Genomic DNA, 27931 nt, shown 5'->3' on the forward strand with positions numbered 1-27931 from the left:
TGTTTCGATCCATTTAGATCCAAAAAACATTATATTATATTAATGTTATATTATATTAATGCTACATTATATTCGTATTATGAAAAAATAGAAATGTATTTATTTCCACGGAGGCCAAATCCATTTCAATCCATAAATTAAAAATTTTAATCCATTTTAATCCTTTCATATTTACTAGGAGTTTATCGTCAGAAAGCACATTGCGATATTGTGGAATTTAAGACGTTAACGGGAAAGAATCAGTGATGATTTGCTGCTACATTTACAATCACACGGCAAGAAATATTAGCGACAACTCTGGAAAAATTAAGCCGATTGCAATTTGCGGTCAAACTCCTTTTTTCACTTCTAGTACTTATAATTATAGCGCTACGCCCCACGACCGCTCCACTCTCATTATAACTATTCTGATTTTCTATACAATACTTAATCGGCTTAATGACCTTTTATTACCTACAACATTTATGAAATAAATTTTCTAAAATTAAACAAAGATATATTTTTATCCCGGGGATGAAGATTGGATTTGGTCATTTCAAAGAAATTATTTTTAATATAATAGGGTAACTATCCCTATTAGTGTGCCTGTCCCTAAAATTAAAGTATTAACTTAATAAAAAAAAATACTTTGTCTATTTATTTGTACCAGTTTATTTTTATGACTTATTTAAGTATAAAAGCACACTAATAGGGACAGTTACCCTAATTTATGAAACATAGTGCCTTACCACAATCCGGTGCCATAACAACTTGGCCAATCGGGCAGGCGTAATCGGATTCAAGGACGAGAGACGCGGGATCTGGCACGGTGTTAGGCAGAATATCATGAACGTCGAATTGGTCCTCCTCGAGGATGAGCCTTTCGAGCAGCATTTGCACGGTAGAGCGCTCGTTCGAGTTAGCGTTCAGGATCGGATCGCTGCGAAACACGAAACGAGAATTATCGTTCTGCAAACCGATGGAATATTGGCGGTAGCAACAGGCGGATTTGGAAGGATTTGCGCAAGTATATACAGCCGTTATCTTGAGATGAGTGTAGTTAAGGCAGCCCTTGTCTTTGGACCAGGATCCTCGTCAGTAGACTCGTATACCGCACCGCAGGTTATAAACCGCACTCATGCCCTTAATTTTAATTAATACACGCAAATTTCTGTATTTATTCGCCGTCACGTTGATTCACGTTTGTTGTCGAATGTACATTGGAATTGTCATTTGTAAACCGAAGCTGTTGGGTCACTGTTAAGCGGGCACGTGTTACAGCATTGGTCGTAAAGCCGTAAAGATAAAGCACCTTCACAAATTGACGTAAACTTTCTACATTTAACGAAAAGTAAAATAAAAAATAATATTTTTATAATAATTTTAATATTTTGTAATATTATTATTAATTTAATAATCTTGGCTTCTATTATCATCTTAAAATGCAATAAATTGAAGATACAGTTTTGTGGCCAAGATTGTTGTAAAATTATGTGAATTAGCGAATCAAATATGTCATTTTTTAAAATTGTAGTCAATTAATTTTCATGAAGCTTATGATTTTGACTTGAGTTTTCGATTCTATGCGATCTTGATCGAATAATAGATTTCTCTTTAATAAAATGGAAAAAAAATGCTAAACGATCCCACAGATTTGGTTATAAATCTTGACTTTGTTACACTTGTTATCACTGTCGGAAAATATGTATATGTGGACACCTGTTGCAGCTCGCTACGTTGACGTCCCACCTGTATGTATGGTGATCGGTCGTGATCGGTCGTTAGTACAAGAACGTGCAAGAACGTACTTTTACTTTCATACAGTTTCTATATGAGACTTGATCCCCCGACTTCGCTTGGCCGTATAAGATTAGTCGTTAGTACATGATTTGTTCGATGACTTTTCGATGCTTATTACAAATCTGATGAGAGTTATGCTGATTGTCGTATGCTACTGTACCATAGGGACCATGGGAATGCTGAAACGCGATTAACGCGGGTAATCATGAACAAACTCCACTGATGATATATGAAATGAAATGGTAACGTATTAGAGATGATGTGAGACGGATGCAGGGCGGGTAAGACGTATGTATAAATGAATTGAATGTGATCGCGCTGGCGTGAATCGAGCTGTCCTTACTTTATCGCCGGGAACGAGATCTCCACCTCGTAGGTGTCACTGCCTTGGCGACCCTTTCTCGTTCTGTATGATGCAACACAAGTAACAAAAATACTCAGTACGAAGATTCACTGCGTGAGCGAGATGCGCGCGGCGCGGACAATAAAGTCGATATACGATATTGCAGTTGCAGTATCTGACAGTTAAGCGTGAACCGATAAACATGATCGAGATACGCAAAAGCAAGCCACGATTGAATTTTACACACATCGCAAATTACTTTAATGTCTATTTCTACCAAGGTAGATTAACTTTAATTCCAGGTTTAACTTACTTTGTATCTTTTTCTACTTTTAAGAATTAGAACAAGATAAAAAGTAAATAAAACCGTGATTAAAGTTAATCTACATTGGTAAAAATGAACATAAAGAAGACGAGAATGCATTTAAAGCGATTAGCGAGTCGAGCGACGTACGTTTTAAGAAATGCGACTCGCACCGATGCGAACGGTTGAACGGCAAAATTTTCCCAAGACGTTTGTCAAGTAGAAGATCATAATTTGAGCACACTTACGGTTCCGCGGGCACAACGGCGGAAACGACGTACGTCCCACCGTCCTCCTCGCTCGTCTCTCTCGTTGCGCGTATGCGATGATCGCACTGCACGTCGATATCAAGATCCTTGCACTCGCGAGTTCCTTGAGAAACAATAAGTGAAGGTGTAAGGACATACATAATGGAAGACGTGCCATCATACCCAGTAAACAAGAATGGATTGAAATAAATTTATTTCAACGTTCGCGAATGCGTACTTCTAAAAAACTGAATCCATTTCAATGTCCAATGCCTTTGTATTCGTTAAACAGGAATTGTATGAAGCACATTTTCTATGTCATTCAATAAAAAAAATTCAACTTTAAAAAGTAAATACTGGCTAGTTCCAAATTCTAAACACAGGAAATGCAGTTTTTTTTTCAATCCAATTAAATTCAAAAAATTTGTTTTTCCGTGAAAATGGATCGTGAATGTTATTCAATTAAAAATTGTGATTCTAGGAAATGCATTGTTTCAATCCATCTAAATCCAAAACATATTTTATTATATTCGTATATTATGAAAAAATAGAAATGCATTAGATAGAAAGGCGTTCAATCCATAATTAAAAAATTTTAATCTATTTTAATCCTTTCCCGTTTACTGAGCAACTGATAATCCGAACAATCTTGTTGTCTAATAATATTTTTGTGTAAATTTTTATAATTTCCAATTTTACAATTTCCAGAAATACCCCAATAAACGGGAAAGAATTAAAAGGAATTAAAATTTTTTAATTCGTAGATTGAAATGGATTGGCCTCCGTGGAAATGAATGCATTTCTATTTCATAATATAATATAATATTTTTAACATAATATTAATATAATATAATTATATATTATTATTATTATATTATATTAATTGTGACTAGGAAATGCATTGTTTCAATCCATCAAATGATTTTTTTTACTGAAAATTGCGTGTTACCTTCGTAAGCGTACGAACAGAAGTTCCAGTCTCTGTTCAAGGAGTTGACGGCATTTCGGACCTTCTGTTTGAGCACACCCTGGCCGGCCTCGTTGCAGAGCACCGATGTGGGGAAGTTCATCTTGATCCTGAAGACCCTTTGGGCTGACGAAGCGCCTGAAGCAAAGTACACGTTAAGTTATTTAGAATATAATGCACGGTCTACAATGAGATTTTTAAGACTTAAGATTTAAGAAAATTCACACAATCACAATCACAATCACAATCGACTATTTTTCTCACGTGAGACGAGTAATCGACTATGATTGGTCAATTTTCTTAAAGTTTTAATCCGTAAAGGACACCTCTCTTTTGAATGGTTTTGTTTAACCCGAAATTTGAAAACAATTACGTTCTTTTTTCGAAAATTTAATATTACCAATCCATCAGACAATTGAGAAACACATTTTGTTTTAATTTTGCTTTTTATTTTCAGAAGATATAAAACTATATAAAAAAATTCGCTCGGTGCGAATTCACACCCAGGTGTCCTTTACGGATTAAGTCTCATTGTGGATGCCGTTTAAAACGATCGTAATTCTTTAAATCTATTATAAATGAGTGCATAATCACTGATTATCAATGATTATTCATTGAATGCATCAGTTCCAGGTATTTCACTGGTAATCAGTGAAATTATAGATTAATATATTAATAGTTTAATTATAGATTATTAATGAAATTTCAGTTAGATTTATTATATAGGTACTGACTCAATCAGTGATTTTTCAGTACTTTTCCACCGATTCAGATTTAGAGAGAAGAGGAAACTAATCAAATGTATACGAGATACTTACTCGTACAAGCTGGATACACCAGAGGTAGACTGGGATCGCTGGTAGGCCTCCAGAAACCTTCCGCGCCGCACGTGTAGAATTTGGGGACCTCCTGCGAGAACCGGAGCCCGGAGTTGCAGGAAATCTCGCAGACCTTGAACTGGCCTCCCGAACCCCAGTCTTTGCATTGCTGCGTGCCGCCGACAGGGTCGTCCAGTATCGGGCAAAAGTCGGCTGCAACGAGAAGAATTCGCGTAAACTTCGAAAATTTACGCGCGTTCGCAACAACCTCCAAAAAAGAATGTATAATAACAAGTGGAAATTGACCGATATAGAATAACACAAATAAGCGACGAAGAAGTCTTATTCTCGATCAAAGCGAAACATCTTAATGTCTAATAATATTTTTGTGTAAATTTTTATAACTTTCAGAAATACCTCAATAAACGGGAAAGAATTAAATTTTTTTAATTCGTAGATTGAAATGGATTGGCCTCCATGAAAATTAATGCATTTCTATTTCATTATACGAATATAATATATTTTTAATATAATATTAATATAATATTATTATTTATTATTATTATTATATTATATTAATTGTGACTAGGAAATGCATTGTTTCAATCCATCAAATTTTTTTATTTTATTTAGATGAATAACATTCATGGCCCATTTTCAAGAAAAACTTTTTTTGAATTTAATTCGATTGAAAAAACAGCATTTTCTATCTAGAATTTTGAATTAACCAGTATTCACAATTTACTTTTCAAAGCTGAATTTTTTTTTAATTGAATGGCAAATGTGATTCATGCAATTCCTATAAATGAATACAAAGGCATTGGGCATTGAAATTAATTCAGATTTTCAGAAGTATTCATTTGCGAACGTTGAAATGAATTTTTAAAAAAATCTATTTTAATTCATTCTAATTTACTGGGACAGTCTTAAAACTGAAGCTGGAGTAGCTAATATCGAATTAAATTAACTAACAGTTCAATAATATCGATGCCGAAATAGAAAAAAATATTATTTTTTGGAGAAACATTTCGGCGATTTATTAGATTAAAAATAAGCCGAGAGGAGACCACTTTACTTACACAAAACGTAAACTTTGAAGTTGCAAGTAGCCGAGTTTCCAGCGTGATCGTAAGCCACGTAGCTGATGTCGTAGGTGCCCCACAGCAGAGTCTGCCCGGGTCGGTGTCCGTTCTTCTCCTGCTTCCTGATGACGCCGACGTTGTCGCTGAAGCGCGGCTCGTCCCAGGTGACGATCGACGATCCGTTCTTCGCGATCACCCAGAGATCGCCCGGGCAGTGCTCCACCGCGGGTGGGATCTTGTCGACCTCGAGCTGCTGGCACTTGTTGCCGCCGTAACCGGGCTGACAGACTCGCTGGCCGCAGTGCGACGGCACGACCCTCTCGACGCCGCCCGCGGTCTCGTCGTATCCCGTCCACGTCAGCACCAGGCCCTGATAGAGTACCGGCTCCGTGCGGCAGTCGCGGACCTGCTTCTGAATCTCGTTCGTCACGTGCAACGCACGGCCCCAGACCTGGACCTTGGTCAGGTGACCTTGGAAGCCCGATTCCGTGTAGCCCTTTGTATTCTGGCTCTGCGGTTTTCCCAGCACCGCCCATGCGCTGCGAAAAATTTTAATTGCCGATTATAATATATTGATGTTGCAATACGTTATACGGGAAAAGGAAACATCGCGGAGAAGCAGGTCGAGAAGCAAATGACATTGTAATTTATGAGACATCTCTTTCGAAGAGGCACTTACTATGCCGGGAGCGATCTGCCGCTACCGTAGCCCTCAGTCTTGCTGGCGATGAGGCCTTCTGTGATTAAAATGAGCTCCCCGCCGTTCTCGCCGTTCCACACAACAGCGACGTGATGCCATTGTCCGTCGTTTATGGTCGCGTACTCTCTGAATGGCAGGTAGACGTCTTGCAGATCGTGGAAGAGGGACACCTGGACACCGTTACTGTGCGCCTGGATCATAAGTCTTCGGTTCGTGGGCACGTGCGGCGAGCTGAAGAAAAGATGTAATATATGTATATATCCGTGTGCTACTTGAAAAGAAAATATGCAAATTATTAAGCTCTCTCTTTCCAGCAAACAAAAATTAATTCAAATGAATTGCAATTTATTTTAATTTATTCTAATTGGCGCCGAGAGTCCGTAGATGCATTCATGTCTCTATTATATTATTTTTAGATTCAAATAAATTGAAATGAGCTATTCATCATGTTGAATTCTGATGTATTCACGTCCGTATCATATTATTTTTAGATTCAAACGGAAAATCAGAAGCGCCAATTCAGAAATGTCAGAATGAATTCATTTCAAATAGCTCAGCAAACGAAAATTAATTCAAATGAATTGATTTTAATTGCAATTCATTTTAATTTATTCGAATTGGCGCTTTAGAGTCCGAAGATGCATTTATGTTTCTGTATTATATTATTTTTGGATTCAAATAAATTGAAATACGAAATGAGCTATTCATCGTTGAATTAGGATGTATTCATGTCTGTATTATATTATTTTTGAATTCAAATAAATTGAAATACGAAATGAGCTATTCATCGTTGAATTCTGATATGTATTCATATTTCATGTCTGTATTATATTATTTTTTGACTCAAATGGATTCGAAAAATCAATTCGAAAATGTCGAAACGAATTCATTTCTATTCATTTGAATTCATTTTCGTTTGCTGGAATTTCTATATAGAAGAAGATTAGAAGTGTAACAAAAATATAAATAACTCTGTACCTGACAGCATAAAGAGTAAAGAAAATTCCGGCTTCGTCTTTCTGCGTAAACTGCACCCACATAGCGACAGTTAGGCTCTTTGTGGATCCGGTGAAGAATGGAATGACCTGCGAGGCGCTGCTGCGTCCAGGATCGCTGAAGTACAAGTCGTAGTCCACTTGGATAGCTACAAGAATTTGAAACCAAGATTGAACGATGAAAATTAATTATTTCTCTAATGTAATATTTTAGTAAAAAAAAAAAATAATCTGAGAAACGTACATTTTCTGCAATCGTCGCCAGTTAAATTGAACGGACACTGGCAGAAGAATTTGCCCGTGAGATCGATACAGGTTGCCGAGGGTGGGCAAGAATTCTCTTTGCAGTCGATTATATCTTCCTCGCAAGTTTTGCCTGATGCAGATAATTAAAGAATTAATAGTCTTGAAATAATAGATGTGTTTAAGTAAACAATTTTTAATGGACAAACTTAGTTGATGGACCCATTAATATAGAATTAATAGCGTTAAAATAATAAATGTGTTTAAATAAACAAATTTTTAACGGACAAACTTAGTTGATGGACCATTAATAGAATTAATGGTGTCGAAATAATAAATGTGTTTAAGTAAACAATTTTTAATGGACAAACTTAGTTGATGGATTTATTGCTAATTGATAGACATAATTGAAATCATACCGGTATATCCTGGAGGGCATATGCAGGTAAATCCAGGACCCTCGTCAATGCAAGTGGCCCCGTTTTTGCAAGCACCGGCTTGACAAGCGTCATATTCGTATTGACAGCCGATGCCGATGTAATCGTTAGGGCAAGTGCAATTCAAGCCGGAACCATAATCTTGACAGCTGCCGTGGTGCATGCACGGATTTCCTATGCAGCGCTCCGGCGCCGTTTCGCATTGCTTGCCGTCAGTGCCGGACGGGCAGCTGTCGGATTAAAAACTCGGTATATACCAACGAATTTTACCAGTACACGAGAATAGATTGAAGTAGATTGAAAAAAATTCATTTCAACGTTCGAATGCCTACTTCTGAAAATCTAAATCCATTTCAATGTCCAATGCCTTTGTATTCATTTACAGAATCGCGTGAAGCACATTTTCTATGCCATTCAATCCAAAAAAGTTCAGCTTTAAAAAATAAATCGTGAATACTGGCTAATTTAAAATTCTAGATAAGAAATTACAGTTCCTTCAATCTAATTAAATTAAAAAAATATATGATTTATAATGAAATATAGTTTTTTGTGAAAATGAACCACGAATGTTATTCAATTAAAAATTGTGACCAGGAAATGCATTACAGTCGAACCTCGATAACTCGAACCTCGATAACTCGAACCTCTATAACTCGAAAACTCGAATTCCTTTAAAAGCCATTGTAATCGGAAATTATAAACTCTCGTACAAAGCTTCCGTAAGTTCGAATTTTCATGTCAATTCTCTTTTACTCAAACTTTGATAAATCGAAGCTTCGATAACTTAAAGATTTTTATAGCTCCTCCCTTGAGATTTGAGTTATCGAGTATTCGACTGTATTTCAATCCACTTAATTCAAAAAATATTATATTATATTCGTATTATAAAATAGAAATGCATTCACTTCCACGGAGGCCAAAATCCACTTCAATCCATGAATTAAAAAATTTTAAACCATTTTAATCCTTTCCCGTTTACTGGGTTATTAATCGCACAATAAAACATTGCAGAGATTGCAGTATATGTGGACTTACACGCAGAAGTAGTCCATGAACAGATCTACGCAGGTGGCGTCGTTCTGGCACGGTCGGTTCTGGCACATGCCGACGTCCGTCTGGCAGTGCGTCCCGCTCCATCCCTCCGGGCACACGCACTTGAAGCCGCCGACTTCGTCTCTGCACGTCGCGCCGTTCAGGCACGGATCGGACGCGCAGTCGTCCACGTTGGTCTCGCAGGACGGCCCGGTGTAGCCGTCGCGGCAGTGGCAGACGAAGGTGTTGTCGAGATCGACGCAGCGATCGGTGCCGACCGGGTTGCAGGGGTCGCTCTGGCACTCGTCGATCTCCGCCTCGCATTGCAGCCCGACGAAGCCGGGCCTGCACCGGCAGACGAAACCCTGCAGCTGGTCCACGCACGTGGCCCCATTCTGACAGGGATCGGAAGCGCAGTCGTCGATCGTGTGCTGGCACTGCTTGCCCGTGTAACCGGGCTCGCAGGTGCAGGTGTAGTCGTCGATTTGGTCGATGCACTGGCCGTTGTTGCGGCACGGCCTGCCCGTACACTCGTTGATGTTCGTCTCGCAGGCCGGACCGGTCCATCCCGGATGGCAGATGCACTCGCTGCTGAAGAGCTTGTCCACGCAGATCCCGTTCAGGCAGGGATTGCCCGAGCAGAGGTCGATCTTCTCGTGGCAGCGCTTGCCGGTGAAGCCGGGCGGGCAGTCGCAGGAGAAGTCGTCGATCAGGTCGGTGCAGTTGGCGCCGAGCAGGCAAGGTCGCTCGGCGCAGTCGTTGGTGTTGATCTCGCAGCTCTGACCTTCCCACCCTGGCATACAGTCGCACTTGTAGCGGCCTTGTTGAAGGGCCACGCAGGTCGCGCCGTTGCTGCAAGGATTTCCGCTGGCCGTGCAAGGATTTATCTGCAAAAGTGCAGAAATAAAATATTAAATTAGACACATGTGAATTCAGTTTAAATGGAATTATAAAATGTTTGAGGTTTACAGATAAAATACAGATTTGATCGCATATCCTTTATCGAATTTTGCCATAGCTTTTTTAAAAGAAAAATAACCCAGCAAACGAGAAATGAATTGAAATGGATAGAAATGAATTCATCTCGATATTTCTAAATTGACGCTTCTGATTTTACGAATTTACTTGAATTCAAAAGTAATATAATATGGACATGAATACATATCATTCAATATGATGAACAGCCCATTTAGTGTTTCAATTTACTTGAATCTAAAAATAATATATATAGAGACATGCAACATCTCCGGACTCTGAAGCGCTAATTCGGACATTGAGAAAAATGTCCAATGGTTTTGATTGGAAATAACCGTTTAAGGGCCCTTCCTAGTCACCGCGGCCATATTGGATTCGTGACGTCAGAAGCGAGAAACAGCGAGAAATGACATAAAGTTTGTTGCGTGCCATTTTTAAATAAAGAGGATTTGGATAAAATTAATAAATAGGATCGCTTTAGAAAGCTTGTAAAAATGGATGGAAACTATCCTTTCCCCCCTGAAAGTCAGTAAATAGTCGTAAAAGGCACGTAAAGTGAATTAGCTTATTCAAGCAAAACTCACGATTTGCTGTTGAAAGGAACGGAAAAGATACATTTATGTATAAAATTCGACAATAACTATAGTTTCCATCCATTTTTACGACTTTGATAAATACGAGACAAGTCACATTTTCACAATTAAGCACATAATAACAAAATGGCACGCAACACAAAATTCGTTGTCTACACTTTTCACACGGATCAGAGTAGGTCCGTTATTTTCTTTAATTGTTGAGTATTCTCTTCATATTTGATTGTGATTGATCAATTTTATACTGCTTACGATATCGGCATACAATTATTCTGTAGAATTATCACGGTTTATGACTTAAAACACCGATATTATAGGACGTATTATAGGACGGGCCTAATATACGACAAGAAGCTACTAATTTCTACCGCGATATAACGTCGCCACCGTCAACGCGGAGTTTGTGGCTGACTAGGAAGGGCCCTTAAGTTCTTTTCCGATCATTTTTCGATCGATAAACGGATCAGATACAAAATAATCATTTCCTTTATCCGATGGAAAGTGATTTCCGATAAAATGTGAACGGAAAATGAGCCGCTATACGATTATTCGGTAAAATTTCGTCTGCTAAATGGATAACTAGATCGGATATTATACTTGAATGGATTATTTTATCCGATCAATTGTAATGTCCGATCTAGTTGTCGGTTTATCCTACGAAATTTTCAAGTCAAATGTGATATCCGATCAGGAAAGCCCCTTTTTTCACAATCAGTGCTGTCACCAGTCTTTTACTTGAGTCCGCGAGGGAGGTGAACGTGTTCCATTTCGGCTCGAGTATTGCATAATTTTTTGAACTCGACGACGAGGCCTACCAGGTGTCTTATATATATCCGTGCATTATAAGCTTGGCCAAGTTTATCTCTGCTTGAGGGGACCAAGATAGGATCATTGTAGGAAAAAGAAGAAAGTGATCAATATATAATATTTCCGATGAACTAGTGATCGGATTTTTTATCCGATCAAGTTGATCGTAAATATCCGTTTGTTACTTTTTAAAAGAATAATTCGATCTTTTTGAATGGAAAAAGCTTGGAAATTCTTCTCAGTGGATAAATTAAAATAAATTGCAATTTTTAATTCACTTTTGGATTGATTTTCGTTTGCTGGGAAGCTAAAGAGAAGCACTTACGGTAATGTCGCAATCGACTCCGGTGTATCCGGATCGGCAGAGGCACGTATAATTGTTGAACCCAGGCTCGTCCTTGCACATGGCTCTCTCCGGGCACGTGTCGTTCGAACAGTCCGACTTCTCCTCCTGGCAATTGACGCCGGAGTAGCTGTTGGCGCACTGGCACCTGTAGCCCTGCGGCAGATCGATGCAAGTGGCACCGTTGTAGCACGGCTGAGACGCGCACTCGTCGATGTCGATCTCGCAGCGTCTGCCGGAGAAGCCGGCCGGACAGTAGCAGTGTACGCCGTGTCCCATCGGCACGCATAGACCGCCGTGCTGGCACACGCTGTCGGTGCACTGGACGGGCTTGCACTCCTCGCGGCCGACCGAGCCGGTCCCGTCCGTGTACATGTTCGTGGGACACTCGACGCACGTGGTCGCGCCGTGCTGCGGCTGGAAGAAGTTCTTGGGGCACTGGGCGCAGGGCGCGAGCCCCGTGTCCGAGTACATGCCCGGCGAGCATTTGGCGCGGCAGCGATCGCGACCGGGCGCGGCCGGCTGGTAGGTGAAGGTTCCGGCCGGACAGGTCTGGCAGTCCTTGTAGCCGCCGACCGGCGGCTCGCCGGTGTAGCTGTTCCTGGGGCACTCGAGGCAGGGCACGAGACCGGTGGGCGAGTACGTGCCGTAGCCGCAGACCGGTATGCAGTCGTCTATGCTCTTCGAGCCCTCCTCCTTCGTGTACGTGCCGAACGGGCAACGCAGGCAGGCGCCTTGACGGTCGCTGTTCTGGTATAAGCCCTTCGGGCAGGCCGTGCACTGCTTCTGCTTCTCCCCGGCGAAGGTTCCGGCGGGACAATGCACTGAAAACGCGTGAGGAGGAGGTCTTGTAGTGTAGAATTTATTTAAAGATTGATTTATAAGAAAATTGTAAGCATTAATGTTTAATTAAAACATCATACGAAATATGGCTATATATACTTACGGCAACGGGGAACGTCGTTGGTGTCCATGTTCAACACTTCGCCGATGCTACACGTGAAGCCCCTGCTGATAGACGACTTGAGAGCACGGAGAGGCGGGCACTGATTGCCAATCGCGGAAACGTTCAACAGAGGCTCGATAACTGCGCTCGCGTAAGGGACCGATAAATCGAAGATCAGATTCAACGTGGATCCACAAAAGTCGTACAATTGCGGTTGACGTTGCGCCGGAACGATCACCAAAATAAAGTCCATCTGAAATTTACGTTGAGAATTTGTGTTGATCTCGTTTTTCTCATCAATAAGTAAATCTCTTGATTTAATTAAACTTGAATTATTAAAATCTTGTACAATTAAGATCCATACCTTGAGAACATTCTCTTCAATCAGTAAAGGTATCGATTTGACGAAAGACACGTTCATATTCACGTTGATGGCGGAGCAACGTTGAGTCAAGATACTGTTAAGATTCGTGTAATGCTGAGACATGAGGTCCTGGTACATCGGCAGGCAGGATCGAGAAACGGCGCCATTCGCACGATAAGTTACCGAGGCAATTACATGGTAATCCGCCTGTTGTGTGTCTAGAGAGACAATAGTTTATTATAAATAAATTATATTAGATAAAATCCCATAGTAAACGGGAAAGGACTAAAATGGATTAAAATTTTTAAATTTATGCATTGAAATGGATTTGGCCTCCGTGGAAATGAATGCAATTCTATTTTTTTTTATAATACAAATATAATACAATATTAATATAGGTAATATAATATGTTTTGGATTTAGATGGATTGAAACAATGCATTTCCTAGTCACAATTTTTAATTGAATAATATTCATGATCCATTTTTGCGGAAAAACTTTTTTTTAAATTTAATTAGATTGAAAAAAACTGCATTTTTCCTGTCTAGAATTTTAAATTAATCAGTATTCACGATTTACTTCTTAAAAGCAGAATTTTAATGGATTGAATGGCATAAAAAAACATGCTTCATGCAATTCCTACAAATGAATACAAAGGCATTGAAATGGATTCAGATTTTCAGAAGTGCGCATTCGCGAAAGTTGAAATGAATTTTTTTCAATCTCAATCAATCCATTCTCGTTTACTGAGATGGTATAAAATAGTAATGCACCGAATAAAATAAAGATAATCCAAGAATAAGAAACTTACTTTCGGAAACACAGTCTGGCACCACCGACGAGGGCATCCACCGTTTGTTGACGTCACACCCGAATGTCTTTACGGGCGAGCCGTCGGTGAATCTGTACCCAGCCTTGCATGTCGCTATGCACTGCATACCCTTGTCTCCGGGGACGCACTTTAGACCGCCATTAGCCGGCGGTTTCAGTTCCCAATCGACGCATGGTGTCGCCTGGACGGAAACTTGGAAGTGACAAGTCGCTCTGTTGCCGCTGGAGTCCGTTGCGTACACCGTGACGTTTTCAAAGTCGCCGATTCGAATGATCGCGCGTTCCGGTACGAACGTGATCTTCACAGGACCGGAAGCGTCCGTGGCGTTGATGCGTTTCCGTGTCTCGTTGAAATTGATGGAGTAGCTCTCCTGTCGGTCGATCAGCTCGATTACGTAGCTCTGGGGACAGCTCAGCTTCGGCGGAGTTATATCTGTGACATAAGAATATCAATTAATTTAAAATAAAAATAGCTAATATTACCCGGCAAACGAAAATTAATTCAAATGAATTAAAAATTGCAACTCATTTTAATTTATCCGAGTTGACGCTTTAGAGTCGAAAAGATGCATTCACGTCCCTATCATATTATTTTTTTAATTCAAATAAATTGAAATACGAAATGAGTTCATTGATCATGTTAAACAGTTGAATTCGGATGTATAATTCATGTCTGTATTGTATTACTTTTGGATTCAAATAAATTGAAATACAAAATGAGCTATTCATCATGTTAGGTAAATTCTAATGTATTAGTGTCCGTATATTATATTATTTTTGGATTCAAATGGTTTTGAAAAATCAAAAGCGCCAATTCAGAAATATCGAAATAAATTAATTTCTATCCATTTCAATTCATTTTCGTTTGCTGGGTAATTAATATTAATTAAATTAACATTTTAATGTAATATCACATAGAATGACTGGTATACTTTTAAGAGTACGCTATTAAAACGCAAAGCAAATCTAGATCAAATATAAAATAAAATTAACAAATATTCGATTAAAGATCTTTTAAGGTGGTTTTATCGCTCAACGTCAACTCGACTCGTGGTGTGACATTGTCACGTAAATGTCACTCAATCGCATATGTACAGTCTATGCGAAATGTTTTTATTGAATTACGTTTATTTTTATTGAATTATTAGTTATATGGAGGGACTAACTTTTGACTGGGACTTGCACGATAAAACCACCTTAACGCAAACATCAAGACTATCTGCGCTCTATTTACCGCGCCGTAGCTCCCATTAGCCCTATTTTTCTACTTTATTATTTTCGACATTCTTGGGAGTTTTTTTTAAATCTTATTGCAAAATAAAAAATCAGATCAAGTTGTAATTGTCACCAACCCGGAACAGTGATGTTGATCTCGCAGATGGCTACGTTGCCGTCGTAATCGAAGGCTATGTATTTCACGAACGTGTCCTCGAAGATTCGAATGGGCGTTTTGAAGCTCTGAGGCTTCACTTCCACACGGGCGATACTGCCGCTGTTGTCGACGGCGGTCGGCACGGTGAAGTTCACCGGCAGCAACTCCCCGTTCGCGCCCTTCTGCACGACAATCGGTTGCTGCGGGCAGTTCTGGAAGACCGGCGCCTCGTTGTCCACGCATGGCGAGAATCCGTAGTCGTAGCCCAGCAACGGCTCGGTCACCGGCTCCTCGCAGCCCATCAGCTCGAACTTCAGACACGCGTTGTCCATGTAGCTGACGATACCGAGGATGACGAAACGGGCCTGCACGTACTTGGGCAGGGTGATCATCGCCAGCTCGCCGTAATTCCCGGGGTCGCGCATGGTCAGATTGAAATTCGGGAAGTAGACGACGTAATTCTCGTTCTCCGCCTGCTTGTAGAAGAAACGTATCTCCGTGGGCCGGCCGACGATGTCGTTCGTGATCACGCCCTTCACGAGGATCGCCTTCACCCGGTATACGCGACCGAGATCGACGCTCACGTAGGTGAAGGCCTCCTGCTTGCCGCACCAGCCGGTCACCGAGTTCAACCGGACGTTCCTGGCCTCGTAGTTCGGCCGCTCGGACGTGGCGTTTATCGCCGAGTCCGGGATACGTCCGGAGGCCAGACCGAGGGGTCTGATGACCTTGCACTCGGGCTCGCGTATGCAGACGATCGGCCGCGGGCTGATGAGGATGTAGCCGGGTCGGTTGCAGCCGAACTGCACCTCCGAGCCCTGCTCGTAGCTGCGCGCCACTTGGTAGCCGTCGCTCGGCCTGCCGGGATCCTCGCAGACCGGACCCTCGCACCGCAGGTTGCCGAAGTCCCAGACGCCGTTGGCCTGACAGCGCACGACGTTGTCGTTGCGGTTGGTCTGACCGGCCAGCTTGAAGGTGTCCTGGCAGCCGAAGAAGAAGGAGGATTGGTACTTGGTGTCCAAGTATTGGCCGTACTCGGCGCCGGGCGTGGGAAGCGGCTTGCCGCATTCCACGCGCGGGCAGGCCGGCTGCAAGCCGGACAGCCAGTAGTCGGGCAAGCCGGGCTTGGGATCGTACACGCACTGCCGGAAACCGGACGTCGCGGTGTTGCGCAGGTAGCGGCCGTTGCTGCCGCATTTCATGGTCACGTTCTGCTTGAAGGGCACCAGCACGCTCGCCTCGTCGCTTCGGATCACGGTGAGACCCTCGTTCTTATCGTCCGGCAGCGACACACATTTCGCGTCTGCAAAAAATTAAAAAAACGCATTTGAATTATTTTGAAAATAAGCTCATACGGGAAGAACAATTTTGCTGAATCCAGATCTGAAAATAATTTTTGTTCAATAATCAAAATAATTTTGTGCGAAAGCCAAAATGACTGCTAGAATATCAAAACGTTTTATAGCAATACTTATCAGTTTTAACTTTCCAACAAATTATTTTCAGATCTGTTTTTAGCAAAATTTTTAGACTTTTCAACAAAATTGTTCTTTCCGGATATCTGTTTAAAATTCAAAGAGTGAAATATAAGTCAAACGAGTAAAATACAATTATAACGAAACGTGAAATTTGAGACAGTGCATTTCGAATGATTTGCTACACTCTATAAAGTAAGAGTTAAATTGCGCTCTATAAATTAAAGTGAAATCGCACTTCATTTGAGTGGAAGGACACTCTTTTCGAGATCAATATCTATAGGAGTGAATTATTGACTCTACACTTTTGAGTGGGAAATTTCATTCTATTATAGTCATTTAACAGTCCATGTTTAGTGACGTGCGCCATGCAGTTGCTCCAAAAATTTGAGTGAAAACTTTACTCCTAGCTTATGAATGCCGGCATTCATTCAAATTAAAGGAACAATCCTTTTTTTGAAGTAAGAACCGCAATTATTTAAATATATTAATTAATAGCGAAATTCTATGAGATTTATATCTTTATAAATCTCATAGAATTTCGCCATTAAATATATTTAAGCGTACTAAAATATTACGTTTGACTCGAGGATTTTTTTAAAAGAAATTTATTTGAAAAAAAAAGGATAGAGGAGGAAAGAGTATAAAAGAATGCGGGCTAAATAAGACCAAAATGATGTCATCTTGACTGAGACTTGATGAAAATTTTTCGTCAATTTTACGTTACTGTGATCATGTATTACATTTACTTGAGTATGAATATAAAAAATATATTTCTTGTAGGAAGATCGTATCCTTTTCTACATGATACTTCGGGAATGCGACGAAAATTTAATTGTAATTTTGTGTTTTGCACTTACATTGACATTCGGGAATAGTTCCATTCCAAACTCCGGCAGAGGTGCAAATTACAGCCGAAGATCCAGATAAGACGTAGCCAAAATTGCACTGAAATCTGACGAGATCGCCAAAGTGATGCTGCTCCTAATAAACGATATATAATATTTATGTAGCGATATTATAATAATAATAAATAATATATAATTATAACAATGAACATTCTACTCGGATGATTTAAAAATGATAAGGGAGGGGAGGCAAATAGTGACGGATTTTTTCCTCTCTCTCCTACAAGCTAATTTCAAGTTTACAAGATATGATTTTTCACTAAAAGAGTACTTTCCACTTTCAAATGTACAAAAAACTTAATTAGTGTTTTCATAAGTCATGTATACAGGCTAGATTTTTATAAAAAATGAAACCTACATTTGTCACTATGTCTCACTCTATGGATAAATAATGACATCTTATGGGACAATTACAAAATACATAATTCTTAACTCCTAATCGATCTTTCTTTTGACATTTTTATTAGATAAAGTAATTTATATTAATTTCTATACTCTGCCACATGTAAATTTTTATTTATTGATAAACAGTAGTAACATTATTTGCTAGTATTTCTTATTGAAATCACATTTATTCTGGATCTTGCCTTGTAACTAATCTTATATTGTCCCAAATAAATTAGAAAAATCATATTCAAATATTAAAAAAGCTTTTTGATTTGTCATTATTTACCCAATTGAAAATTGTCATCGTTTGCCCCAGGAGCTACTTTTTCCTTTAAAACTTTACTGAGAGAAATAAAATTAATATACAAGCATAGGAATTATATCAAAATATAGAAAAAAAGGTACCGTATGACATAGAATAAGTTAAATTTTATTCAACGATTCAGCAATTAAGAAAATATAACTTCAAATATCAAAAGAAAGATCCAAGTTTTTTATTATTATACAATATATAATACAATTATTACTCAAATGCAAAATTTTAAACTTTTCCGCTAGCTATATTTGGCTTTTAATTTTTACTGCATTTTCAGAAGATGCTTGAGAACTGTCTTTCTATTAATGAGTAGTAATAAAATAGACGCGGAAAAGAGGAGAAATTAAAAATGACACTATTTGCCCTCCCCTTCCCTTACTATTTAATTTTTATTTTACCTTGGTCGACAATAATTTTCCGTTCTCCGGTGCCGTCAACGGCGGGCACATCACCGGCACGCACGTTTTGTTTCTCTGATAAAAATCGCCATCCCTCTCGCCAGTCTCCGACTTGGCCAAGTCAAATCCGGCCGTGCCGTTGCCCTTGTACAATTCGAAGCCCGTGTTGCACATGCAGGAATAGCTGCCGGGGCTGTTGATGCACTTTTGTTGGCAGCCGCCGTTCCTGACAACGCACTCGTTAATGTCCGAGCACTCCAGTCTGGTGCAGCCCATTATCTCGAGCTTCATGCACGGCGCGCCGATGTAATCCTGTATTTTGAATCGCAAGTAGCGCGCCTCGATTGGCACAGGTAGATTCAGGATGGAGAGCGTCGCCTCCAGGATCCTGAACTCCACCGGCGTGCCGTCCGGATTGGTGTAATCCTTGAAGACGTCCGTCAGATCGTTCGTGTACTGAATCCGCACGGCCGACGCGTACGCGATGTTCCCGTCGATCCTGGCGACGACCTGCGTGCGGAAGCCGCGAATGATCGTCGGCGCCTTCATGTCGACCGTCGCCCAGTTCGCGCCCGGCTCGATGTTGTTGCCGCACCATCCATCGCCGTTGTTCAAACGAATACCCTTCGAAAAAGTAGAAAGCACATGAGTATATTTAATATCATAAAAGGAAAGGACACTGAAAGATTAGTTAGAAATGGTTGGTCGATTGACGTTAAATCGACGTTGAATTGACATGGAATTAATGTGGATCGGTTCAACATCAATCACAACATTTTTGGCTGCTCAGTAAACGGGAAAGGATTACAATTTTTTATTTCGAGAAGTTGAAATTGATTGGCCTCCGTGGAAATAAATGCATTTCTATTTTATAATATGATAATAATATAATATTTTTTAATATAATATTAATATATAATATCATTATATTATATTAATTGTGACTAGGACAAAAATTGTGACTAGGAAATGCATTGCTTCAATCCATCTAAACCAAAAAATATTTTTTTTTTATTGAAACAATTCAATCTTAATTAGATTGAAAAAACAGCATTTTCTATCTAGAATTTTGAATTAACCAGTATTCACGGTTTACTTTTTAAAGCTGAATTTATTTTGGATTGAATGGCATAGAAAATGTGATTCATGCAATTCCTATAAATGAATATAAAGGCATTTGACATTGAAATGGATTCAGAGTACTTCAAAGTATTTCAAGTATTTCAAAAGTACGCGTTTGCGAACATTGAAATAAATTTTTTTAAATTTATTTCAATCCATTCTTGTTTACTAGGGATATGAACAGAAAAGGTCAATGTAACTTACAGTTTTTGTATATCCATTTTCCGAGCTTGAAACGGTGATCGACTCGTCGGGAATGCCGCCGTTGATTAAACCAAGATCTCCGATAGGCCGACACTCCATGGTCGGTGCAAAGCCGGATTTGCATTTACAAGTAAATGCACCGGGATTGTTTATGCACTCCGTGGACGCCAGGTCGCATTGGCTCGATGTGCATTCGTTTATATCTACAGAGACAGATGGAAGAATATGAGTTAACCACCCGTTTCTCATTCCAAATGATTGATCTCGACGTCGAGTCAATTAATTATTTCTAACAAAAATTATAATAAACAAATATCTAACTTGCCCTAAACTGTTATTAATTTTAAATTTTAATTATCAAAGTCTAATCACTTTTTTGTTTTTTAATTTAATTCACGCGGGCGAAAAGACGCGTTTTTTCGGATTACCGTTTTTTATTTTAATTAGACATAACTTTGGAGAATATACATAGTTTAATGAAGAAATGTATTCGATATACGAAATTATATATTAGACTGCATTCCTGAATACGGTTTTTATGTAACGGAAGAATATGACATACGGTTAAGAAATTGTAAAATATGACTGAGGAAGGCTTGATGTTAAGCCGAAGCGATCGTTTGTAAATTATCGTATGTAATTAATTCTGATTAATATACTTCGTTTTAGCACGAATATCTAGCTTGGCTCCTTGCCCTATCTTATTATTAATTTTAAATTTTAATTATCGGAGCCGAATCACTTTTTATTTTTTAATTTAATTCACGCGGGCGAAAAGATGCGTTTTTTTCCAATTACCGTTGTTTGATTTTATTAGACATAACTTTGAAAAACATACACATAGTTTAATGAAGAAATATATTCGATATATGAAACTATGTATTAGATTGCGTTCCCGAATACGGTTTTTATGTAACGGAAGAATGTGACGCACGATTAAGAAATTGTAAAATATGACTCAGGAAGGCTTGATGTTAAGCCGATGCGATCGTTTAGTTGTAAATTATCGTATGTAATTAATTCTGATTAATATACTTCGTTTTAGCACGAATATCTAGCTTGGCTCCTTGCTCTATACTATTATTAATTTTAAATTTTAATTATCGGAGCCTAATCACATTTTGTTTTTTAATATAATAAACAATTTACGTAGAATCTATACCTTCGCAAGTGGGCACGTTATCAAATCGTTGATAAGGACCGCACTGTATGATATTCGATCCAGTTAGTTTGTAGCCTCTGTTGCACTGCACCCTGACTTCATCGCCGAAGAAGTAATCCCTGCCGATATCAACAACGAATCCATTTTTAATCGTAGGTAGCTGCGGACATTTAGCACCTATAAAGAAGAGAAAAGGAATCATTATGTTATCTATTTAATTTGATATCGATGTCAAAATAATGGCCCAGTAAACGAAAATTAATTCAAATGAATTGAAAATTGCAATTCATCTTAATTTATTCGAGTGGACGCTATTTAGAGTCCGGAGATGCATTTCTGTCCCTATTATATTATTTTTTGATTCAAACAAATTGAAGTATGAAATGAACTATCTGCCATGTTGAATTCAGATGTATTCATATCCGTCATATATTATTTTTTTATTCAAATAGATTCGAAGAATCAGAAGCGCCAATTCGAAAATGTCGAAGTGAATTCATTTCTACACAGAAAGAACAAATTTGCTGAATCCAGATATGAAAATAATTTTTGTTCAATAATCAAAATAATTTTGTGCGAGAGTCAAAGTGATTGCTGGAATATCAAAACATTTTATAGCAATGCTTATCAGTTTTATACATTTCAACAAATTATTTTAATAATTCAACAAAAAATTATTTTCAGATCTGGTTTTATGTAGCAAAATTTTTAGATCTTTCAATAAAATCGTTCTTTCTGTGCATCCATTTCAAAAAATTTTCGTTTGCTGGACGCGGTATATTTATTATTGGTCGAGTCGTTTATTTATACTTACGCGAACATGTCGGCACTTCGTCGGACCAGGTACCGTTGCTCATGCAAAGAATGACGGGGTGTCCGCTTCGAACGTAGCCGGGCTCGCACTCGAATCTGACAATCGTGCCGTAGCTCCGGCCGCCTCCGTTCAAGATAGTTATGTTAGAGTGAGGTGCCTCTGGCAGCGGAGCGCACTGAGATGCTGAGAACAAAAATGATATGCGTGGTTCTTAAATCTAATTTTATTATGTTTAAAAATTAAATACAATTTTTTTCTACTCTGTGCTGAAAACGAAATGATGAGTGCAGTTTTTAAATGTAATTCTACTTCATTTAATATTGCATCTAACAAGTCGAGTGGATAAAATTGTTAACGAACCTAAGCAGGACGGCTTCTTTTCCCATCTTCCGTCGGCCAAGCAAGAAACCTTTTCCGTGGGTCTTCCGGAGGGAAACGCGAAACCCGCGTAACACTGGTAGGTCGCCAGTCCTCGGTAAGTCACGTTCGAAGAGCCAATCGAGAAGCCGTTATCGATCTGAGGTACCGGGCCGCAGTACACCTCTTGGCATTTGGGTATATACGTAACAGACCAATTCCCACCGGGGAGACACTCTGTGGAAATTCTCGATTTGCCCGTGGCGAACTCTTGCCCCAGCGGGCAGGAGAACGTAACTACAGTGCCGAAAGCTGTGTCCCGGCTCGACGCTAGAGCTCCCTCGCCGGGTTGCAGCGGGGGACAATCTAAAATATTTAATAATTTTGATAATTTAGCCACTCATTTTTATAATTTTATAATATTGGCACTATCATCGCGCATAGATAAACTTGTTCAAACGTGATAAAATAAAATAAAATAAAATAATTATCTAGAATTAATAGAGATTTTCTTGATATATGATATGTTATAGTTATAATATATTATTATTACTATTATTATTATGTTTTAATATTATTATTATTATTATTATTATTATATAATATATTATTATTATTATTATTATTATATAATATATTATTATTATTATTATTACACACAGGTCTTGGTCATAAATATAAAGCATCCTCAATTTATTGCATTTTCCTCAAAAAAGGCGGTAAGAAAAGTTACTTTAATAAAATATTAAAATTACTAAAAATTTATTAAAAATAAATATTATTTTTCAACAAAACTGTCTTCAATTTTGAGCCATTATTGTAACACAAAAAATTATTGCACACCAACATCCGTGTCGGCTCGCACTATACTGCGCTATTTACGATTATTCATTATACGAGTCTCTATTTCTTCAAGTTACATTTGTTTTTAATTTATTCTTCGTTAGAACGGGTTCACGTAAAAATTTGTGGAGGTGCTTTATGATCAAGATATGTTTACATGTTACTTTACGTATAAGAGCAGGTGTTGAAAAATAAATGGCTTACCGGCGGAAAACTCAGCCTGCCAGCCGGCGTTGCTGTGCAGAGCGTCGGAGGCGAACCTGACGAGCATTTCTCCGCTCTCCGCGGTGAGCGTGATCTTAGGCCGGGTGTTAGAGGTGAAACCGCTTCCGGAATGCAAGCGCAGACCGTTCGTATTGGAGCCGTCGTATATCTGCCGATTTCCCGCGGAAGAGCGAAAGTTATAATAATCCGAACGTGACGGAGAGGTGTAACGTAACTTTTATTCGCCGTTCGTATATAACGTATAATCGAACTTTACCTGCACGTAGTCGGTTTTGTGAACGTTGAAACTGCTGAATTTCAGCGACAGCGGCCCCCGATCCGGATTTTTTATCTTGTACAAACATTCCTGATTGTTGGGATAGTCGTTGAGGCCGTAGGACGGCGACTGGACCGTGCCGTTTCTCGCGATGATCGTGGCCTTGCAGCCCTGCGTGAAGCGTATGCTGAAGCCACGCTTGGAATCGCCGAGGCTCGTCTTGAAGTACAGGTACAAATTGCTGCCGGTGGACATGATCACGGTCGGATTGTCCTCCGATTTCCCGGTGAGACGCGCGATCGGTCGGCTCATAGGCGAATCCCCGTCCCTCACGAGAATGTAATCCCGATTCATTTCGAGATCCAAGTCCTCGATCTGAGAAACGAGAAGATTAGATGCATCCTCGAATTTCACTGGCGCTTTTATGTCGTCTTCCCCAAAGAGATTGATTAGAAGTAACTCGTTACTTGTAACTTGTAACGCCGTTATCGTTACAGTTACTTTTTTTTTTGGTAACGGATTGGTAATGACGTTATTTTATTTTTTTTTGGTAACTGTAACGGTAACGTAGTTACATTTTTTTCGGTAACGGTAACAAATTATACTGCAGTTACTTGTATCGTTACTTTTTGTATTTTGAGCTTTTTGCATTTATAACAAAATTTTCGTATGTATATTCAATCTTCAATTTTTAGCTAGTTTTTATATAATTTACTCTTATTTTAAGACTGTTTTAAATAATGTCTTAAAATATTAATATGACTCTGTGATTGATTTATGACATCTTAAGAATGCCATAAATCAATTAATATCACAAATTAAATTGACAAGTACTTTAATAAGATATTTTTACGTTATATATGCATCTTAAAATACTTTAAAAAATTTATTGTGAAAAAAATCAGCTGAATTGCGTTTCAAGATCGAAAATTTAATTGGCGCGTAGTTTGTAAAATTGGATATGTATATATAAATTATTTCGAAATATTAAGCACAAAGCTTGAAGCTCTAGCTCATATCGAAAAAGCCTTCATTTTCCTGGTTGTATTTTTATATATCGTCTAGTGTCATTGTTGTATTGCTTTTATTAATATTAAAACAAAAAATTGCACCTTAAATTATTTAGATTGATCTTGTTTCAGCATTAAAAAAGTAATGGAAAAGTAACAAACCGTTACTTAAAAAGTAACGGTAACGAGTTATTTTTAAAAATCAGTAACTAGTAACGGTAACTAGTTATTCTTTAACTCGGCAACGAGTAACGATAACTAGTTACTTTTAAAAAGTAACTTTCCATTCCCTGCTTTCCCAGACAATATAAAGTTTAAAATCGGGACATATTTAAGATTAAGATTTAAGACATATTTTAAGATATCTTAAGCGGCGTCTACAATGAGATTTTAAGGCGTAAAACTTAAGCTCAAGCCGTAAGAAATTAACAAATCACAGTCGAATGCGAGAAGAATAATTGACTATTATTGGACAATGATGATTAATCAATTTCTTATGGTTTAAGGCTTAAAGCTTAAGTTTTAAGCCCTAAAATCTTATTATAGACGCCAGTTTAAATATGTCTTAAAGACGTCTTAAGCGGTGTCTGCAATGAGACTTAAGACTTAAGATTTAAGAAAATTGACCAATCATAGTCGATTATTTATCTCACATAAGAAGAATAGTCGATAGCGATTGTTCAATTTTCTTAATTCTTATATCTTAATGCTCATCGTAGCCGCTTTAAGAAACATCTATATGCTGCGTCTGCAATGAGACTTAAGACTTAAGAATTACGAAAATTGACCAATCATAGTCGATTAATTATTCATCTCGTAAGAAGAATAATCGATAGCGATTGTTCAATTTTCTTAATTCTTATATCTTAAGTCTCATTGAAAACGCTTTAAAAAACATCTTTATGAGAGACGTTTAAAAGGCGTCTGTATGTCCCGATTTTAGAGACTTCATGTTATCTGGGCCGTTCAAAGCAATTTTCAAACGCTGTTTGAGAAATAAGTATTACGATTGAAGCAAAACGGATGTGTGTGTGTGAGATTTCAACGTACTTCCAGAGACATTATGCGTCCCGGCTGAGCCTGCAGGATGTACAGACACTCCAATCCTCCGGGATAATTTTGCGGATATCCCGGGGACATGAGCACCTGTCCCTGCGGCGTCGCCCTGAGGATCCCGCCGCAGGTCTGCGGCTCGGTCTTCCACGAGGCGCGGAAGCCCTTTCTCTCCACCGAGGCGTCGGAGCTGAATTTGATGATCATAAAGTTCGAGGCCGAGACGAAGAGCTTGTTGCTGAGGTCCTGCTTGCCGGACAGGGTCGCGAGATTCACGGACTTCTCCTCGGTTCTACCGCCCACGAGGATCTGCACTATGTCGAAGCTCTTCTCGGTCTCGAATTCTTGGAACTGAAACACGCGGAATCCATGACTTTGTTTTGCATTTGTTTTGCAATTCCGTTTCAAAGTGGTCTCCGCGCGGAAGAGTTGTTTTTTTTTTTTACGGCATATATTACGCGACATTAAGTGTCATTAGCCTATACTGAACGAGGGAACGTTTATCGAAGTATAACTGGCCGAAGTGACCTCACCTGCAGGAGAATGTTGTGTCCTTGAGGGCCCTCCAGCGTCCACTTGCAGTTGCTGAGGGGTGCATATTTGTGCGGATAATTCGGGCTCTCCACGACGTCGCCGCTGCTCGCCATGTAATACTGGCAATTAGCCGGGCAGTCCAATTCGTCGGAATAATCGCCGCAGTCGTCCTGCTTGTCGCATTTGAACGCCGCGTTAATGCACTTGCCGTTCGAGCAGTGGAACGAACCTGCGGAGAGTGTTATCCCGTCACGGTGGATTATCGTTTCCCGTTTCACGTGAAATACGTGCTACATATATGGTGAACGCGCGGCCCGCGCGCGCGGTCTTACGTCGCCCGCAATTCACGGACTTACCGGAAGGACAGGCGTCGGCGCGGCACATGAAAGGAAGAAGCGACTCGCACGTGGTCAGCTCCCACGTTTGCTGGTCATCCGTCAAGGCGACGTCCACGCACTCGCCCGAGTGCGGATTCGGTTGCTTGGACGCCCAGAAACCTATATATATTTTTGCCAACAATGTGAAAACGCAGCCCCTTTCAATATCGATGTATGCGACATTATTTTCTTCTTTCCGAAATAATTATTAGCATCAGAAGTGCTATTTTATTAAGGGAGGAGTCTGGTTTAGCACGCTGAAAAATTAGGTGACTATTTTGGAATTTTTTTTAAGGAAACTATTCAACCAATCCTTTTGAACTTTATAGGGTAATTTCTTATACTATTGAACTAACAAAAAAATATTTTTTTTGCCAGAAAAAAGTATTTATTATGCAAGTAATAATAACATTTATTCGACGGTGGCGGCGTGCAAGATAATTCAAAAATTATTCATCCGATTGACTTGGGCCTTTGCACACATTTGCACAAATACTTCCCCAATAACTTGAACCACAGTTTATAATATTATTTGATTAAATAATTTTTATTGCATAATAAACGCGAAAAATTTTTTGTCAAAATTGCTACCTTTTTTTCCAAGTGTCGCGATTTTCACAATTTCGCATTATTTTCTTTAAAAATAGGTTCAGTTAATGCGTAAACTCTTAATAAACAATAATCTTTTTGGATTTCTATTTCAGATAAATACAAGCGACGCTATATTATTGCACGCCGCTCGCCGACGAGCCGAATAAGAAGTTGTTATTACTTCCATAATAAATACTTTCTTTCGGACAAAAAAATATTTTTTTGTTAGTTCAATAGTGTAAGAAATTACCCTATACAGTTCAGAAGGATTGGTTGTATAGTTTCCTAAAAAAAAATTTCCAAAGTCACCTAATTTTTCAGCGTGCTAAATCAGACTTCCCCCTTAAAATCTGCCAAAGCTATATTTGTGTATGTATGTATATATACATTTATATTATATCGCTTATTCGCTACAACACGACACAACTAAAAAAAAATTAGAAATAAAAAAAAATGAGTTTGAATGTTTTGAATCATTAATCAATTTTGTATTAATTTTGAAATATAGTTTTGATGTAATAACTGATTGTAGAGGAATAAAAGTTTATTTTTAAAGTTTAGTTTCTTCTTTTTTTTCTCTATGTTTTCGTTCCTTGTAAGCTACTAAAAAATAATAATTTTTAAATTATGTCGTTGTTGTAACAAATGAGTAATATATACATATATACATATAGGTATATATATATATATATATATATATATATATATAATATATGTATA

The 27931-nt window shown here is 38.8% G+C and overlaps 1 protein-coding gene across 1 annotated transcript in view; it reads right to left on the reverse strand.

The window, feature by feature from the left end:
- LOC105458666 (sushi, von Willebrand factor type A, EGF and pentraxin domain-containing protein 1) overlaps positions 1-27931 on the reverse strand; it is a 73992-nt gene that overhangs the window by 5655 nt on the left and 40406 nt on the right. The window contains exons 6-31 of the mRNA XM_011704152.1: positions 26600-26740; positions 26243-26472; positions 25707-26060; positions 23647-24021; positions 23370-23538; positions 22326-22688; positions 21966-22148; positions 21152-21328; positions 19990-20192; positions 18664-19287; positions 17515-17638; positions 15160-16482; positions 13788-14240; positions 12977-13194; positions 12613-12865; positions 11649-12490; positions 8952-9835; positions 7899-8146; positions 7481-7612; positions 7220-7385; positions 6221-6472; positions 5539-6080; positions 4460-4672; positions 3624-3779; positions 2675-2798; positions 729-919 (exon numbers count right to left, since the gene is read on the reverse strand). Of these exons, the coding sequence (XP_011702454.1) occupies positions 729-919; positions 2675-2798; positions 3624-3779; positions 4460-4672; positions 5539-6080; positions 6221-6472; positions 7220-7385; positions 7481-7612; positions 7899-8146; positions 8952-9835; positions 11649-12490; positions 12613-12865; positions 12977-13194; positions 13788-14240; positions 15160-16482; positions 17515-17638; positions 18664-19287; positions 19990-20192; positions 21152-21328; positions 21966-22148; positions 22326-22688; positions 23370-23538; positions 23647-24021; positions 25707-26060; positions 26243-26472; positions 26600-26740 (8940 nt within the window). The remainder of the gene's footprint in view (positions 1-728; positions 920-2674; positions 2799-3623; positions 3780-4459; positions 4673-5538; positions 6081-6220; positions 6473-7219; positions 7386-7480; positions 7613-7898; positions 8147-8951; positions 9836-11648; positions 12491-12612; positions 12866-12976; positions 13195-13787; positions 14241-15159; positions 16483-17514; positions 17639-18663; positions 19288-19989; positions 20193-21151; positions 21329-21965; positions 22149-22325; positions 22689-23369; positions 23539-23646; positions 24022-25706; positions 26061-26242; positions 26473-26599; positions 26741-27931) is intronic.

This window comes from Wasmannia auropunctata, unplaced genomic scaffold (assembly GCF_000956235.1).
Source record: "Wasmannia auropunctata unplaced genomic scaffold, wasmannia.A_1.0 LD334459.1, whole genome shotgun sequence".
In the NCBI taxonomy this organism is placed as follows: domain Eukaryota; kingdom Metazoa; phylum Arthropoda; class Insecta; order Hymenoptera; family Formicidae; genus Wasmannia; species Wasmannia auropunctata.